At 41.0% G+C, this 20,086-nt stretch overlaps 1 protein-coding gene across 11 annotated transcripts in view; it reads right to left on the bottom strand.

Annotated features, from left to right (window-relative positions):
- Window positions 1–20,086, bottom strand: part of tanc2b (tetratricopeptide repeat, ankyrin repeat and coiled-coil containing 2b) — a 473,655-nt gene that overhangs the window by 82,938 nt on the left and 370,631 nt on the right. For all 11 annotated transcript variants that reach the window (XM_051936364.1, XM_051936365.1, XM_051936366.1 and 8 more), the window contains one exon: window positions 3,810–3,958. In XM_051936364.1, coding sequence (XP_051792324.1) covers window positions 3,810–3,958 — 149 coding nt within the window. The remainder of the gene's footprint in view (window positions 1–3,809; window positions 3,959–20,086) is intronic.

The raw sequence follows: 20,086 nt of genomic DNA, 5'->3' as shown, positions 1-20,086 counted from the left end.
GCATTTGTAATGTAGACTGTAGATTTGATACCATGCAAAATGAGTAATGAAATCATTTTAAAAATGTTATTATTGATATTTTGATATTTTTGACAACCACTCAGTAAAGGCACTAACAAGAAGACTAGTTGCTTCAGAAGTAATCAACAGCTGTCTGAATTCAAGTTCACCCTAAGGTGGTATCTTCACCAAGGACTGGGCATACTACCCGAGAGGGACCCCAACACATGATCTCAAATAAAGACTGGAAAAGCAGAGGAGCCGACTGAATGAGACTTGGGACTGCATAATAATGGTAACCTGTAGCAGGTAACAAAGATTTTATCTAAAAAATGCTGGTGTTAAGGATTCACATTACTTTTTGAGAATATTAAAACAATTTGGACGAGAACAGGCCATTCAGCTCAACCAAGCTTACCAGTCCTCTCCACTTAAATTGTTCTAAAATAACATCAAGTTAAGTGTTGAAGGACCCAATATTCCCACACTGTCCACCACACTGTGGTTCTCTGTGTGAAGTAAAACTTCCTGATGTTTGTGTGAAATTTCCCCTTCACAAGTTTCCAACTGTGTCCTCGTGTTCTTGATGAACTCATTTTAAAGTCACCGTCTCGACCCACTGGACAAGTTCCCTTCATCATTTTAAACACTTCAGTCAGGTCTCCTCATCCTCTTCTTTTGTTTAAACTGTGAAGGCTCAGCTCTTTTAAGCTTTCCTCCTAACTCATCCGCTGTAGCCCTGAATCAGCCTTGTCGCTCTTTTTCTAGCACTGCTGTGTCCTTTTTGTATCCTGGAGACCCAAACTGCACACAGGACTCCAGATGAGGCCTCACCAGTGTGTTATAAAGCTTGAACAGAACCTCCTGTGACTTGTACTCCACACATCAAGGCGCTATATAACCTGACATTCTGTTAGCCTCCTTAATGGCTTCTGAACACTCTCTGGAAGTTGATAGTCCACTATGACTCCCAATATGAGAGCAGCCCAGTAGTGACAACCAGACCTTCAGCTTAGTAATCCTGACTGTGTTTCTGTAATTCACTTACATCAAAGATGGCCATTTGCAGATTCTGCACCTGCCCTAAGAAGCACCTAAGTAAGAGTCCCAGTGGTTCAGACAAAGGTTTTGTGATGTTTTCACATTTTATTTCCAACAGCAGCCCATGTCATTAATGGCCATACTTTGCTTGTGCCACACAACAAGGATAAACCCAAGTGAGAATGGCAAGGCCTACAGTTACAGAGTTTAAAGCCCAGCGGCCATCCATGAGTCTTTCCTTCTGCTTTTGCCCATCTTAGACACTGGATGACTATCTGTCTATAATGACAGCTATCCATCCTAATGGAATCTCTGGAATTAATATCATTTACATGACAGCTAAAATGGTCATCCATTTGTGGTTTCAAAATGGAATTATACATATCTGCTATCATTTAGACTGCTCACTTTTAAAAGATGGTGGGCACTGCAGGAAGGACAACTGGTTTACTTTAGGGATTTCTTTAGGGTTAGGGTTGCTCATGTTTGCCCATTTCTCAATGACGCACCAACTTTAGTTCATGCTTTGATTATGTCTCACACTGATTACTGTAATTGTCTTTTCATTGGCCTTCCTGCACAGTCTTTACAAAAGCTGCCGTATATTCAGAACTCGAGTTCTCACCTCTGCAAAACGTTCTGCTCCCATCACCCTCATTGGTTACCATTTCAGTCCACTATCAGGTTCAGAATTTTTCTTCTCACTTTCAGTGTCCTTCATAACCTCGGTGAACTCTTGATCTCTTAATCCCCTTCTCACTCTCTCAGCTCTTCAAGCCATAATCTACTTGCTGTCCCGCGCACCAGACTTCTAACCGTGGGAGGCGGCAAGTCCTTCAGGGCCACGGCTCCGAAACTTTGAAATTCTCTTCCCTGATCTCTCTGTGACTGTTCTTCCCTCACTACTTTTGAATCTGACATAAAAGATGTTTCCCTTCAATGAACAGTCTCTTTGTCTCCACTGCTTAGTCTGTTATTTTCTTGTATATGTAGTATAGGGAAAGTATTCTAATCATTCAAACATTTGCCCTTGAGATTTTGATGAATCTCAATGTTTTAGACCTCCTTATGTCTGTGTGTGTGTGTGTGTATATAAACACGATAACTTCAGTACGCTTTCACTTAGGTTAACCAAGTATTAGATACAAAACGTGGATTTCTATCAACTTTAGGGCTATTTCCGCTAACTGGAAGTGGTACTTTACCTTTTACTCATGCAGTTGGAGAGTCTGATTTATTCAAGTTTACTTTTATAATAATTGTTCAATATATTATTAACTAGCTGCCCCCCATGGCTCCGCCTGCATAGCAGTGAAACAGAACAAACTTTAAAAATCAATAAACAAACAGGTATTGTTAGCTAAACAGACGCAAGGTACGCTACAACATGTCGCAAAAGGTAGACCGACTCGAACGGAGGCTGACCTGCCCGGCTCCCCAGTCCCGACGGCACACTTTCCCTAGGCCCGTAGCCACTCTCTCAGATTGGTGCAAATAATGATACTTAGTGCGATGAGAAAAGTCTCAAAATCAACTGGAATGTTCAAGCAAATTATATTAAAAAAACCCAATCTAAATCCGTGAAGTAGTTCTCTCGTTTGCTAGCTAAGCAGAGGTAAGGTACACAGCTCAGAGGCTAGCAAGTAAGCGAGGAGGGCCCGGCTCCATGCAAATAAATCTGTGCCGCAAGCGAACTCTGATACATAGTGCAATGAGAGAAGTCGCAAAATCAACCGGAATGTTCAAGCAAATTATAGAAAAAGACCCAACCTAAATCCGTGAAGTAGTTCTCTCATGAAAAGTGGAAAAGATAGAGAGACAGACAGACAGACGTTTGATTTTTTATATATAGAGATTTGATTTGTTTTGTTGTTGATGGTTCTATAATGCACATAATATAAAAATATAATCCTCTTGCGGTTTACTCCTCAAATATCCATCCCCATACCCGATTATACGAGAAAGTCCAGGGGAGGCCACTCTCTATTTTATTTTTTTTTTGCAAAGCAACCTTGGAATTGTTAAAGGTGCTATATAAATGTAACTTATTATTATTATTATTTAACCGCTGCTTGAAGTTTTCACCTCACAAATAAAGAGGGTCATTCGAGGGACACAATAAGAATCTGGGTCATCCATAATTCCAGTAGAGTAAAGTGATCGGTGTACCTACAAGTCCAGCCAATGAATTCTCCAATCAGGTCACTCAACTCAGAGTTAAAAGGAAGAAGGCCGGCAGACTTCATGCACCTATAATTCAGCTACACAGTATTTTGTGTTCCTCCTCCACTGATTTCTTCCAAATGCAAAGTGGAGCACTGGATGGAAAGGTAAAATTTACCTGAGGGTTCCAGCTGGTGAGCAAAAGGAGAAAACAACTGAGCTACTCTGTGTATGTGTGTGTGTGTGGACGAGGCTCAGGGCCATGGATCATGAAGCTGTACTGACGGTGGACAGGAATGGGAGGCTGCAGTTCCACATGACACACACACGACAAACTTCTGGCTGGAGACATGTAATGAAACTTCAGCAAGAGAAGGAATTCAATAATTGTGATTTACTTTTCAGACTTCTATTTGCAGCACCAATTAAAAAAATAGAAGACGACGACATTTTAAACAAAATAAAAATAGACCTTGGATGTGTCATTTCTGTGCCCACTTACCTGCTTTTTTTAATTAGATGGTGAGGCATTAAGAGGTTGGTTGACAGCCATCATGAGTCACAGACTCCATGAATCAAGTGCAAAACGTCCCCCTACCACGTACCTGATTCTCATCCTGAGCCTCCATGCTGTATTGGGTAGCCGTCTGCACCTCACTCACTTTCTCTCCCAGCAAGAAGCCCAAGCGTGTCATCAGCGTATTTGCGGCCTCGTCAACTGAGGGAGGCGGCCCCAGCTCTTGGTTGGATTCGCCTGCAGGTGCAACAGAAAGAAGGGAGACCATTACAAACAGACCTTCACATCAGGTATCACCATTAGCTACTCAGTAAATGAATCAGATTGATTACAAAGTATCTTAAAGATCACAGATGCATAAGACAACTGCTTCCACAACTATAGAAATGGACCAAACGAAGTTCAGAATTACATGAGCCACCAGTGGTGGGGAATAAACCAACAGCCTTATTCTTTACAGCTCACTTTTCTTTGTCTTCGTTTGTTTACATAATCTTTGTGAGTCAGAAGCAGATGGCGCTGTGCTCCTGTGAAGGCCAGTCGTGTAGTCTGACACACCAAGCGACTCACTACAACTAGTCTGCATCTCGATCCAACAAAATCAAAAAGGTGTCAGATTTTGTCTTCAGTCTTAGGCACAGCTCTGGGTGTGTGCATGAGAGCTGACAACCAATTAATGCCCATCAGGAAGAATAATTCATATAAAGCAGTGATGAAGAACAAGGAATGCAGGAGTGTTGGACCTCACAAACAGAAGAGGAGCTCGTCTGTCTGATCTCTCGTGTTTTATGTCCCACAACAGAATGGAAAACAAAAAGGGCAGGGACTGGACGGTTGACAGCCATCATGAGTCATAGACTCCATAAATAAACTGCCATAGCTGTTAACCCTTCATAGGGCAAGGTCTCCATCTACAGCATATTATTGGCGGTCACAAAAAGGGAGAGTTTGACTGTGTTGGAATGTCGACATGCAGTTGTTAAATGTGACATGGCTGGCGATTTCCAGTCCTGCAAACTGACACAGTTCAGTGATGGGATCAGCACCTTAGTTATTGTGAATTTCCCCTTGGGATTAATAAAGTATCTATCTATCTATCTATCTATCTAGTTCAGTAAGTCTTATATTCCGAATGACTAGAGGTTGTGACTCTTATCATCGGCTTTAGATATGGGGGCAAATAGAACCTGTAGACTACTTCAATTTTTATTTTATTTTGTAAAGAGCCCATTTAGCATCATAGTGGAAAGATTACATCATAGAGCTACTGCAGACAACACCACGATGGACCAGCATCCATTTGTTAACGTTTGTGCACATACGAGGTTATGTTGTACGGGGATGTGTGGAACAACAGGCCTGCAAACAAATGAAATGAGAAACTGGAAACATCATTTATTGATTAAGCACCTCGCTTCTGGATGGGGAGGTTAGTATGTTGAGTTACAATCTCAGTCAGCAATAAAACCAAAATCAAGTTCACTTTCAGCAGATGAGCAAAATAAAAACTATTGTGTCATGTGACATGGGCATTTCTATAAAGTGATAAATTCCAGGGGGAAACGGTCAAGTTGTCTGTCTGAAGAGCATAAACTTTGTTTGACCGCATCATTTGTGAAAGATTCTTGCGGGGCTATTTGTGCTAGTCTTCTACTAATCTGTAAATAAAAGATTTCTGTGTTAACCTAAAGCTACTAAAAAAAAAAAAAAAAAACAAGTTTTCATTAATGGCATCTGTAGACGTGTCTATGAGAGAAAGAGGGCACTCCACTAGCCACTGTCACTTGTCACGGAAAAATCAAAATCACCCTGGCAGCAGGTCTCTCTCACTCACTCAAGTCAGCCCATCTTTGTCAGAGCAACTACTTTGTGTTCTCATAACTGGCGGCTCACAGTTGGCCGAGGGCTTGTGGGATATTTTAAACTGCACACTTAGATTTGCTTATGGATAACACAGTGTAAGAGCTCGGCTAAAAGGACAAGAGCTGTAAAGGGAAATGAAGACCACCCTGTGCATTTCAGCTATACGACAGCACATTGTTGAGGACAAAGAATAATTTGATCTGCTTTGTATCTTTATTTATTCAACAAAATCAGTGAGTGAAGAATACCTAGAGACTACGTACACACATAACATATATTATATAGTCACGCATGTGCTCTGGGGTGGCAGCTTAAGGGCTCTGGTGACGACAGTTAACTGTTGAACCAGACGTTGGCTATGTGTGCTAATGCCTTCTCTCTTCCTCCCTGAGTGGAATGGCAGATTGATGGCCATTCCACCACTGACGTCAATTCCATTGTCTGCCCTTACTGGAGCCGCCTGGAACTCATATGACCAGCAGTTGAGTCACTTCAAGGTCGGACTCCCATTTGAAGAGTCGTCAACCTTATCTTTGTAAAAAGTTCATTGCTTGTTTGATTTATTTTCATTATACGGCTGGGATGCCGTTATAATAGAAAGAACTGAATGGTGGGATGTCACAGCTAGTTTGGTTGTTGCAGTCTTTCTCGGCCAGGAGGCCATGAGAATGGATGGAGAAAAGGTGGCTGCCTCACGGGACTATATATATTCCCCCAACACTTTGGTTGGCAGTATTCATCTAGTGGAGCTCCCAGTTGTATACCCCACAGGACAACATCTGAGCTCTAGACCTGATTCGCAGACCTGCTGGGGTACTTGGGTGCCACCAGGGGAAGCTGCTAAGAAATAACTTCACACAATTAAGAGGGTTATGCCTGACCCTGAAGTCCCTTCTGGTAGTAATGGAAGTACTCCAGCTGGAGTCTGACATTAAAGGAGCCACTTCACCTCACACTGGCGTGTTGGAGTTGGGAGAGGAGAAGGACAACACTCAACTGGAAGGAGTGCAGGAGAAAAGAGAGAAAGAGAAAAGAAAGAGTTGGATTCCTGCATTGAGCTGCTGGTCAAGAAGCCTGTAATGAAAGAGCTTCTCTTGAAACTGGGACTTGTGTCAGGGGTTTGCGGCTTGATGGTGGCCCCTGGTGGTCACTATATATATATATATATATATACATATATACATATATATATATATATATATATATATATATATATATATATATATATATATATATATATATATATATCCATCACACACACACATATACATATATGTACATGTAAACGTTTTAATATGAATGGCATATCAAGATCTCCTTTGGTGTCTAATGTTATCCGAGGAAGATGTACTACATTACCTTTCTTGTCACCTGTTAAAATTTTACACGTCATTGCTGTGTAACCGATTGACAATCTTCATGTTATTTTATTTGACTTCATTGTTTCTCGGTGCTAGGATTGCCCGTGTACTCATTTCTTCTGTTGAAGAATTTCATCACGGATTGTTATCAATACGATTTGGACATAATAAGTCTTCTTTTATTGGGAACTTAAAGTGAGGAAAACGTAAACATTTATAAGAGATGAGAGCGCAGGAACTGTGTGTGACAAAAGCATTCACACAAATGAGAGGCGATATGTATATATATATATATACTGTATATACACACATACTGTAGTAGTGTGCAGCCGGTGCGCCTCCCCACTTGGAGGACAGGGGGAGCAAGCGTGGCCAGAGTGTTACCTCCCCTGGGACGCTAGATGGCAACCCCCCTGGGAGGAGGAGCGATGAAGCAGGAGAAGATAAACAGAACGAAGAGAGTTGTGGTATTGTGCTGTGCTTGTGCTGGGACTGTGTTATACTTGTGGGGAATGGGGAAGGCGTTTCCCACAAGGAAAGAAGAAAAAAAATAATGTGTGTGTGTATATATATATATTTTATGCGTATATATATATATTTTATGCGTATATATATATATATATATATATACACTCATATATATAAATTACAAAGAGGTGTACAAATCAAAAAGTGTACATCTAAATAAACAAACGCACACCTTTTTGGTTCAAGCTGCCCAGACTCCTCTACACTATCTATTCAAAAAACCACCCTAGATGGTTGCCATGGAAACCTTGCCTGCATTAACAACTCTTCTCCCACCCCATCCCGTCCCATCCATTGTCAGGTGGTGCAGGATTTCAAGTGGAATTCAATGTGACCCAGAATAGCTTTGAAAGAACGAAGAAGTGGGAGTCAAAATGTCTGGGATGGCCCCTGCTCACGTGGCACAAAATCACCACACCCCTGATGTGCGCTTGACAACACCGGTGCATTTATAATCTCCTTTTCATCTGATGTTTTATCCGGAGAAGAACTTATAAATGACATTGGTAGATTGTTTTTGTAGTGAGAGTGTCATTGGGTAAAGTGAACTGAATTGTTAATGTTAATTAACTGAATCTGCAGAAAGGAAGTGGCAATGTTATGACTTTTATAAAGCATCTTTCTGTGGGGAATACAATCTGTTGCTACACACCAAACCCCCGTGTACCAGTGTAGGATCGGGACAAAAATGTAGAGCTCAGTTTCAATACTAGCTTTCAGAGCTGAGTACCTGTGCCAAAATGGTACTAAAACCAAATAACGGATAGCCCGCGTCTCACTCCAGTCTCCTCAGTGTGCTGCACAATTGTGCACTTCCCTCCCATGTCACACTCTGCAGTTCCCCTTTTGAATTTCCCAGTGCATTGAAGGTTGGGGAGTTGTCCCTTCCAATCAAGTCTTCTGCTGAGCACAAGGACTCAGGTCTTCAAAGGCACACAGCACCCCAACACCATTGAACTGCCCCTTGTTTACTGTGGCTGGTGACGAATACTGAAACCCCATTTTTAAAGTGGTGCAGTACCAGCGGTTTGGTAGTTTCAGTAGTGAAAGTAAACGGTAAATTTAAAAGACCTGGGGCCTCATGTAAAACACCATGTGTAGAACTCACACTATAACATGACGTAAGCACAAAAGCTGAAATGTGCTTCCGCACAGAAAAATCCAGATGCATGAATCTGTGCGTTCGCCAACTTCCGCGTTCTTCCGCTACATAAATCCCGCTCAGCGTGGAAATAAATGCACGTGCACACGCTTGCTGTCCCACCCGAACTCCTCCCAGAATTACGCCTATTTGAATATGCAAATCAATATAAATAGCCCTTAAGCTCAGCGTTCTGTGAAAAGGCAGTGGCAAAAGTATGAGGAAAAATAGAAGAATTTCAGCAAATACCAAATGGAGGCAAGGAAAAAACGTACTATTTGTTGGTTTAAACAGTTATATAAGCAACAAAAGGAAGTTGATCGAGTGACATAGCGTGTTGGAGAAACTCGAAAGCTCAAGTTCACAAAGTCGCTCAGTGCCCGAAATAAAAAAGTTGTCACATATCAAAGTCGGTGTAGCCCACCGTCTGAGTGTCATATGAAAGCTTATTAGGGTACAGTGAAAAAAAGGTTAAAGAACTGAAGTACCATGGATCACTGGTCCAGGAGTGAAAAGTGGCATGTACCACTGAAATCACCAGCTGGATTGGCCAAGCCACATCCATCAAGTGGTGCTTGTGGTGAAAGAAAAACATATCCATCAAGACCCAAGTCCTCCTCTTCAGAACATTGCTCCATGGATCTGAGACTTCGACGATGCTTCAGTTTCGAAATCAATAAACTTGAGAGTTTTTCAAACACAGTGCCGATGTCAAATTCTGGGTGTCTCGCTCCGAGACTGCATCCGAAATGACACTACACAAATGCGATGTGAGCAGCAGCCCACAATTGAAGAAGAAACTCAGAGACGCAGACTGCGATGGTTCGGACACAGATGCAAGAGGGCTGACAGCAGACTTCCACCCAGGCTGCTATGGTAGCGACGACCATCACAGTGGAAGGTGCAGAAGGCAGCACTGAAAAAGACCTAGATCAAAAAAAAAAAATCAAAGCTGACCTCAAAAATCGTGCATCGCACTCGACCGACAGGAGTGGAAATGCATCGTGAAAGAAATCCGGGACCAAGTGGCACCCACAGTAGCATAATGGTCACCCTCATCCAGCTGTTCGCTAGGGACCAAAGAAGAAGACGGAGAAGGTCCTTCGAATTACTGCTTTAAAACGTTTCATGCTCTTATAATAACAGCGTCGGCCAGCTGTGCCTGATAGCTTGGCACTTGGCATCTTTTGCAATAAGCTTTCGCCACCTCTAAGGCACGGTCTCCTCTCGGAAGACAAAATCACAGTAAACTGTTTATGGCCACATGGTTGGGTTTGTTTTGATTTACATCCGTATTTATGTGAGAACTCACGTATCCTTACCTCGAGAAATCAAGTACCAGGAATATATGATACAATGATTATTTCTAGATCCTGTTTTTTTTTTTGGTGACAAACTTCTTTTATCGAAACTCGAAGAGGACGTATTCGGTAAGTTTTTAGGCTTTATTTTTCCAGTGGTGCTTCATGCCCCATTGCCTCCATTGTAAAATGCCAGTGTGGGCAAGATATTTTTTAAATTTATAGAAAATGCTGGAGTTTGGAACACAATTTTGTGAATGTTTGCAAAGAAATAGCTTTGACTTGAAAAACTCCAAAGGTCTCCTTTAAGAGAGCTATGACTGCATTGCTAAGGGGGAATTACGGTTCGCGAATGACAACAGCAAAGGAGCGCTGTGACCATCTGAAACACGTTCTGATTTTCTGGACATTATGCATATTAAGCATATGACAGAAACTTACAAAGAAATTTTTAAACAACCCATAGTGTGATGCCAGCTAAAGAGCCACAAACGTTGTGGAATGTTTGGCCTGAGAAGTGAAGCTCAGTGACAGCTGACGTCCATGTGGGACCTCGGCAAAACAGCTGCTGCACACGCAGGTCTGCACAACGGGCGCTTGAAAAGTCGTCAACTAAAATCACAGGAAGACATTTGGGGAAATGTGATGAATAAAACTGACAAGCAAATCAGATACGGAATAATCAAATCTAAAGGAGCCAGCAGAGAAGGAAAGACAACGCTGTTTACCATAAATGTTCAAGTCAGGTTTTAGTAAGCAGATACATTTGACCTGACCGGGTAGAAAAACTCCATCAAAAGGGTTAAATTCCGAGCACAGAGTGTACCCCAGAGATTGCAGGAATGAAAGGAGGAAAGATCAAAGAGAATGAATGACGGGTTCAAACGGACTGAAAACCTGGCAGCAGAGAGACTCGTAAAAAGGACTTGGCGGCCTCCACTCACCTCTTCAGTAACAGCATGCAGCATTAAACTCCCAGTGGCTACAAGAATAAAACTACACAAGTACATGAAATACTGTCAGACATAAAAGTTAGGAGGACAAAGGTTAGAAAAGTAATGTTTCAGCCGTGTAATATTCATCAGCTGTGCACCCGAAAAAGAAAAGCAGATGCGATAAGCGTAAGAAAAGAGAAGAAGGCAGTAAAGCGACGGAAGGTGAATGGCAAACGGCTTGCAATTTGTTCTGAGGGATCACATTTAAACCATGCAGATCGAAGGTCTCACTACACCAATTATTGAACATTTCATGGCCCTTCGTTATTACATCACTCATTTATTTTTTTAATGCGTTCACAGGATTTCAAAAGGCACCTTTCACAAAAAAAATGAATTAACCAAATCATAGATTAGTCTACACATGAATGGACACTTGACCTTATGGTCTTCAAAGTACCTTTTAAACACTAGAATTACTACAGCCTTCGAAAAAACTCGTAAATCCGGCCCACCTTAAATCTCTTCGCACCTCTCTGTCAGCGTCTTTTGTCTTCTAAATGTGTCGATAAGCAGCAAGCAGCCTGCTATACCATCTGCCCCACCGCCTCACAATAGGCAAGAAGTTCCCCCAGTTCCCATTATCTGGGAGTGAGCTATCCAGAATTGTAAGGGGAAATAATTTGATGTGTGTTTTGTGTCTACAGCAGTCTATGTAAACACATTGCAAAAACAGAAACGTTTTTCATGTTTTAGTAATAAATAACAAAATGTAGACATGAACTGTCTAATGTGTGAAGGCTGATAGCCAAATATCAAATAAACACTTTCACAAAAGGTGCAAGTACAGTACGACAGCTTCCGTGGTGCTGTGGTTAGAACTGCCGACTTACAATCTAGGGGTCGTGAGTTCGAAACCAGGCCCGCCTCAAATTTACCATTTAGAGTAGTGAGCTGCTCTTATTGTTAATATTATACAATAACAACATATATTTGATTTGTGTCTGTAACAACCGGTGTAAATTTATAGTACTTGTAAAAATGTGCATTTTTTCCCCCACTTTTACTCTCTTAGTCATGATCACGATACAACACCTACCCCCCGCCCCAGATCTGACGCGGTTACTTTTTATCTAAAACTGGGAGTAACTGTAGATGTGAGTCACGTTTTGAGACAATGGAACTGGACACTCTCTGATCTGGAGGGATACAAGCTGACACACAAACGCTGGTGAATCTGCCTTCCTTCTTCGTATCTCACCGTCAATTAATTTTTTTAATTCAGTTTCACTGAGTGTTCCTGCTCACGCCGAATTAGTATGCACCATATGGTCCATGATGTCAAAGCCGCACTGAAAATAAAACAGAGTCATAGGTATATATGATATTTGGAATAACTTATTTTATGACCTGTATAGTACATTTTGGAAAACATTGTGGCACTGATGCAACATTATTCATTTTATTCATATTCATTCGCATGCCTTCTTGCGCTTGTAATCAGTGACCGCAGTCCCCCCCCCCCCCACTGATCTTGCCAGTGTCCACTTTTGCGTGTACGGTGCTGTTTCTTTTGTACTCCAGGACATGCAGAGGAAATAATAGTACAGAGAGGTCAGTTCTGCGCTATAGGCAATCATCAGATTCAAATGTTAACAGTTCCCACACAACCAAGGGACGTCTTTCTACGTTTACGACATGTGTACCTGTTGCAATGTACACACTTCTCTCTGTGCTGTGGTTACTATTACACTGAAGGGGCTGGGGGAGCGGCAGTCTTGGAACAGAAGCTTGTCGATTTTGCATCCTCTTTTGCTTTATCCATTGCCTTTTCTTGTAAGAAGTGCTGACGAAGCTCCTCTGCAAGCTGAGCCATGAACGCTCTTCTTTTCTCAGTGGTCCCTGTGTATGCCTTGCACAGTACATTTGCATTGATCGTCGTCAAGTCAAGTGTGTTATAGCACAAGCAACAGGCCACCTGCGTGTTCCTGCTCGCACTGAATAAGCTCACACCTTCTGGTGCACGATGTCAACGCAGCACCGGGCAAAAAAAGAAAGAAAAATATATGGAACATTCTGAACTATTCCTACGGCACTGGGTGTAAGGCGAGGAGCACACGTATGGGTCTCATCCACACACCCAAGCTGAAAAGAGTTTGCCGAGTGCAATCCAGTAAAAGAAACCTATAAATAAATCTTCACTTTGACTAAACATATTTATAAAACACAAAGAAAACGATCCCAGGCGGCTTGCTTATTTTCAGATTCACAGCGGCCGATGATTACTATTAACTAGTTTTTTTTTTGCAGTTTAACGACATTGGAGCGTTTTGACAAAGGAGAAGTCCAGATGATTACCTGCACATGTAAACGTGAATTCCTGCCCTAATGGGCTTATTACACCTTATAACCCAAATATGTGTGTGCCTGCCTGTAAACGTACTGATTGTCATCATGCATCAGCATCGCTAGGTCACATGATTTGTGAAACATTGAAATAAAACAATTTCTGACTATGTCTCAGATAGCCTTGCAGCGAAAATCACTTTGAATGCCTTAACAGCAGGATCTGGAGCAATACCAGGAGGTATAAAAGTGCGTTGTCAAAACTTTGCTGTAATTTACTGCACCACACAACTTGCACATAAAATTATGGTGGAATCCTAATCTGCCTTCTGTAACTCAGTGGGAAAGCAATATGCTATATTATCTCAAAACAGAATAAAAAAATAAATCAAACTCCCTTTATTTTTAAAACTTGGAAAGAACTCAAGAGTATAATTCTAATGCATAATGGGTTTACTGCAGAGGCCGTTTAATTCTACACAATCAACTAGTTTTGTGATGGCCGCTCATCGCTCTATTGGCATTTCTCTTTTTGTTAGGTGGGGGTTGACGTTTTTCTTTATCTTTTTGAAGAGCAAGTTACTCATCTCTCTGATTGAGCTGTACTGTTATAACATCTTCAGTTCAAATACATGTAAAGAGACAAGATGATTATTAAAATTCCTTTTATTCACTTTGATAGTAATGACACCACGTTCCTGCTCCGTAAACTAATGCTGACGCACTACACAGAATGCACACCATTGTCCTAAAAACTTTAGCTTTAAACACACAACATATTATTGGTAACATTTTTGGCTTATAAAGCAACTTTGGAAGAAATGTTCTGTTATACTGTGATCTGTCAAGTTCACTTGCCAGCTCTTCCTGCTTTTAATTAGAGCTTTATGTGCGTTTTTCTTTGTATTTTATTTTATTTCACTGATCCATTTATATATTAACACTGACGTGTAATCTTGATTGCTTGGTTAGGGTCAGGAAAGACGTGTTTCTTCACCGCTGAATGAGCGTGAGAGACAGATCTTCAATTCAAACACCCAGGATTGGGGGAAATAACGTCCTCTGTGTTTACATTCAATTACGCCACTTTAATAAAACTTTAGGGAAAAAATGCACACGTGTAGCAAATTTTGACCATACAAATGTATACCGGACATGTGGATTATGCAACACAAATTAGGCGAGATCTTGTTTATTCCCCATAGACGTTTTTCAAATGCTTTAACACTGTCCAGGATTGATCAAGTATCAGTGCTGTTGACTTTAAATATTCAATATTTGATTTCTCCACACAAGCATGAAGTTAAAATGCTTTCTAGACCACCAGTACAGACTATATGGGGTAAGAAGCATTTTAAAAAAAAAATCTTCTGGACATAGCATTCCTTTAAAAATGTTGTTTCCATTAATATCACTAGGGGGCCAACCCCCCGTCCTGTGCTACGCGCCAGTCACTTCGTATCTCTGTCACTCGCGTTTGTGGATTTCACTTTCACCAAACAACAAATCTTTCAATTCTCGCGGATAGGCCTCTTCATTGGGAAGAAACACTACTTTCTCCTGATGGCAACACGAATTAGACGATCTACAAGTCTGTGACTTAAAGTTTAAAGGCAAACAATATCTACATACATCTGTCATATAACAATAATTCTTACAATTCTTTGCATTTATATAGCGCTTTTCTCACTATTTAAAGCGCTCAGCAATTGCAGGTTAAGGGCCTTGCTGAAGGGCCCAACAGAGCAGAATCCCTTTTGGCATTTACGGGATTCGAACTGGCTACCTTCCGATTGCCAGTGCATATCCCTAGCCTCAGAGCCACCACTCCGTCCTATGTCCATATATTCGATCTCGTTCCGTTATTTCACCGAGTAATAATTTCCATTTGTTGGCACTAATGTGATCTTTATATATATCCTGTTACCTTTTTTTTTTTTTTGGTATAAATATGTTTTATCTAACTGCCTTACCTTAACCTTTCTCATTTCTATTTGTCTGTTTTATTTCATTCTGTCTGTTACCTGTTATTAGATGCAACTGAGAAGGCAAATTTCATGTTTTCCTGTGTAAACATGACTAAATAAAGAAATAAATAAAGAAACCTAACCTTTACTATCATTTTTTTTGAGACTTCTGAATTTTCATACTTTCATTATCTCTAACCTGCTCTGCATATGTATCGCACCAACATTTTTGAATTCTTTACGATGTTCTACTTTGTCTTCTACTCTTCGTCTTTTATTTCCGGCCCCAGGCCTGGTTAAATCTCTTGGCACAAAGTCTTGTCTCGCAGGACATGAAAGTATCTCTCTGAAAAAGTCATGTCTCGTCCCAGGATTTTTAAAATTATAATTAGAGATTAGTAAGCAACAGTTAATATCCTATTAAAAAGAGTGAGCTGCAGCTAGTGCAATATGAAACTTTCACAAACACATTTCTGAATAATGCAAAATATTACTTATTGTTACTGACAAAATCCCAGAAGATACTGAGATATTGTTTTTGTCAATATCACACACCCCTATATGAAAATGCCTGGATTCACATTAAGAGTGACCAAAAATCTGCATTACTACATAACAAAACATTCTGATGGTTTAAAGTATTTCATTTACCTTCAAGCTGAAACTTATTTTAAATCCGCAACAAATTAATGTAATGATTAATGTAACTAGCACAAAAGCACCTTATATCTGTCAAGACACTTAGTAACATTCGGCTGCCTCACTTCTCTTGAACCAATAAAAGTGCCGCTTCTTTGTGTCGCTCTCTTTATCCCAACACTGCTGTCAAGCAAACGGAGCACAAGACGCGGCCTCTTCCTGTCGGCACTGACTCACCAGTCGGGCTGAACTGCACAGCACTCTGGGTAAAAGTCTTCAAAGGAGAAGACTCACTTATTACAAATTGCTCACATACAAGCCCATAGACAAAGACGTTACCTTTAGGACACCACTAACATACCGACACAAAATTACATTTTTTTAGCTTCCTTTTGCATGCACATTTTGTGTTTAATGCATTTCATTTTCTACATATTTTTATCATTCTTATAAAATGGTTCAAAATCCTTACCAGAAGAAAACATTCAGCCAGTATACCAAATCAACAGGAATAATCACCAAGTATTAGTTTACGTGTTAACCACTAGAGGGGGACACAGTTGGATTATGGTGACCTTTGTATACAGTGATCCCTCGCTATATCGCGCTTCGCCTTTCGCGGCTTCACTCCATCGCGGATTTTATATGTAAGCATATTTAAATATATATTGCAGATTTTTTGCTGGTTCGCGGATTTCTGAGGACAATGGGTCTTTTAATTTCTGGTACATGCTTCCTCAGTTGGTTTGCCCAGTTGATTTCATACAAGGGACGCTATTGGCAGATGGCTGAGAAGCTACCTAACTTACTTTTCTCTGTCTCTCTTGCGCTGACTTTCTCTGATCCTGACGTAGGGGGTGTGAGCAGGGGGGCTGTTCGCACACCTAGACGATACGGACGCTTGTCTAAAAATGCTGAAAGATTATCTTCACGTTGCTATCTTCTGTGCAGCTGCTTCCTGAAGCGACACGCTGCACGGTGCTTCGCATACTTAAAAGCTCGAAGGGCACGTATTGATTTGTGCTTGTTTGTTTTTCTCTGGCTCTCTATCTCTATCTTTCTCTCTCTATCCCTGCTCCTGACGAGGGGGTGTGAGCTGCCGCCTTCAACAGCTTTATACGGCGGTGCTTCGCATACTTAAAAGCCAAACAGCCCTACTGATTTGTTTGCTTTTCTCTCTCTCTCTGACATTCTCTGCTCCTGACACGCACTCCTTTGAAGAGGAAGATATGTTTGCATTCTTTTAATTGTGAGACAGAACTGTCATCTCTGTCTTGTCATGGAGCACAGTTTAAACTTTTGAAAAAGAGACAAATGTTTGTTTGCAGTGTTTGAATAGCGTTCCTGTCTCTCTACAACCTCCTGTGTTTCTGCGCAAATGTGTGACCCAAGCATGACAATATAAAAATAACCATATAAACATATGGTTTCTACTTCGCGGATGGCTCTGGAACGCGATGGAGGAGGGATTACTGTAGATGGCAAAGCACAGTAATGGGACATTTTTAAAATCATACCTGAACTGATTACATCTTGCCTGAAGAAGGGGCCTGAGTTGCCTCGAAAGCTTGCATATTGTAATCTTTTTAGTTAGCCAATAAAAGGTGTCATTTTGCTTGGCTTTTCTCTACATTCATAATGGCTAACACGGTACAACATCCTAGTACTACCTGAATTGAGTAAGTTTAAAAGCAGTCATATTGCTGATCTTGTGTACTGAGGCATGGCAGTCACACAAATATAACTCAATGACAATGCCAGTCATCAGAACATAAACCGAAGACCACTCAGACCATTAAGCGTCTCTGGTTAGCTAATGACTAAATCCTAACGTCTCCACGTGTCTCCACTTCCGTTCTGAAGTCCCACAATCATTTCTTAATAATAATAATAATGCATTTTATTAATAGGGCACTTCACATTAGCAGTAAATCTCAAAGTGCTACATAAAAAGTTTAAACAAAGCCAAAGCATGACAAAAACAGAAATAAAACAACAATAATTATAGCATTCTTGTTAATAAGCTTTCCAAAATAGAAAAGTCTTTAGCTGTTTTTTAAAACAGCCCACAATCTGCCCACAATTTTTTCCTTTGTAAACTCGCTGGTATATTACTCACTGCGGTTCATACCTAAAACTTATTGAGAGTCTTGCCCCCAGTATCTATCTGCACTGTAGTGTATTAGCGTCACACCCACAATCTGCTGTGTTCTTAGGCTCTCTGGTAGGGCATTCCAGAGCTGTGGAGCAGCCACTGCAAAGGCTCGGTCACCCATTGTATGAAGTTTGGTCACAGGGGGGCAAAGGCGGAGTGGTGGCTCTGAGGATAAGGATCTGTGCTGGTATCCAGAAGGTTGCCGGTTCGAGTCACTGTCAAAAAAGATCCTGCTCTGCTGGGCCCCTGAGCAAGACCCTTAACTTTCAATTGCTCCAGGGGCGCTGTACAATGGCTGACCCTGCGCTCTGACCCCAAGGGGTATGCGAAAACTAACAAATTCCTAATACAAGAAATTGTATAAGGTGAAATAAAGAACAAAAAAGACGGTAGGTATTTGCAAAACGGAGGTTTCTTGCAGTGGATTGTAATATAAGGAGTTCCTTAAGATATTGTGGAGCATTTCAATGGATACACTGATGAGTAAACAGAGTTTGTATTCAATGCGGAGGTGAATAGGGAGCCAATGAAATGACTGAAGGATTTGTGAAATGTGTTAAAATTTCCGCACCCTCATTGCAGCACTATTTTGAATTTGTTGGAGCTTTTCAAGGCTCTTGTTGGGTATCCCGATGAGGAGTGCATTACAATAGTCCAGCCTGGATGAAACAAAGGCATGAACCAGCTTTTCAGCATCACAGAGGGAGAGGTAGGGACGGAGGTTGGCTATGTTTCGGAGAAGAAGGAATGCAATTTTACAAAGGTGATGGACATGTGTATCAAATGACAAATGGGAGTCTAACTTGACATCCAGATTTGTAACAGAAGGGGGGAGGGTAATGGTACGGTCAGAAAAGAGGAACGAAGTTGATGGGGGGTACCAATTAAAAGAGCTTCAATTTTAGTGCTGTTCAGCTTGAGGAAGTTCTTGGACATCCAGGCCTCAATCTCTTTCTTGAGGCTGATAACGCTGTGCAGTCCACCTACGGTACCATTTTAAAAAATTGTTTGCCGTGTTCTTAGGCATCATCACCTATGATATCGACTTAACTTTTTTCAAAAAGTTTCACTGAACAATAACACATTATGCCTAACATGACCTTCAATTGCTGGAAGACCTGATGGCACTTCCAAAAGGATAACGTCAGACTTCAAATGGCTGTGATTATCGTAGGAATGTCTATGTAATGTCAGCCACCTTCCCCGTCTCCGATAAGATCTGTATGGGACATTGCAGGATACCAAACACAGACGACTTCTCCTCGCCCTCTCTTGACTCTTTGTTTCCCAGTTGCAGTCGCACGAGGTTTGATATGGAGATACCATTTGGCCGCAGTGTGACTCCAGCAGGCGAGGCCCTTTATAATCATAATGATTATTCTCTTTATTTACCATACACAGTTTCTTGTAATAGAAATTTGTCTTTTTTCATACACGAGACACACAGAAAGGGAGAGAGAGAAGTTTGGGGGTCGGAGCGCCCCTGGAACATTTGTTAAAGTAATGTACCTGTTCTGACTTACATACAAATTCAACTTAAATACAAACCTACAGTCCCTATCTCGTACATAACCCGGGGTCTGCCTGTATTGCTGTTTTCACTTTCAACTGGAGCACAGCAATATTAAAAACTTGATCAGGGTGTGAGGACTAAATGGGCAACACCTTGTAGATTAACATCCATGGAATTAGCAACTAAGATGCAGTGTCTGCCAATATCCCAAACTTCTTTTTGGAAAGGATGAAACGAATAAGACATATCACAACGGTGTACAGAGAAGCAGAATCAGGTTCAAAAATTTAAAAAAACATAAAAAATGTATTAAATTGTTAGAAAAATATTTTATATTTGAATTGCTCATTAATAATCAATTATAGTGATACTAGCTATGCTACCCGTCTAAGAAGGGTTTACATTTATGTAGTCAACGCAGACAACAACATTTATTTCTAGAGCACATCTTCATACAGATGGTGTCGCTCAAAGTACTTTACATGATAAAGAAAGAGAAAATAAAAGACAAAATAAATAAAATAGAATTAAAAAAGTAAGGTCCGATGGCCAGGGAAGGACAGAAAAAAAAAAAAACGTAGGGGATCCGAGGCCACGAGACCACCCAGCCCCCTCT

The sequence above is a fragment of the Erpetoichthys calabaricus genome, chromosome 14 (genome assembly GCF_900747795.2).
Source record: "Erpetoichthys calabaricus chromosome 14, fErpCal1.3, whole genome shotgun sequence".
Lineage (NCBI taxonomy): Eukaryota > Metazoa > Chordata > Cladistia > Polypteriformes > Polypteridae > Erpetoichthys > Erpetoichthys calabaricus.
Note: the sequence above shows the minus strand (reverse complement) of the source record. Positions and strands in the feature narration are given on the sequence as shown.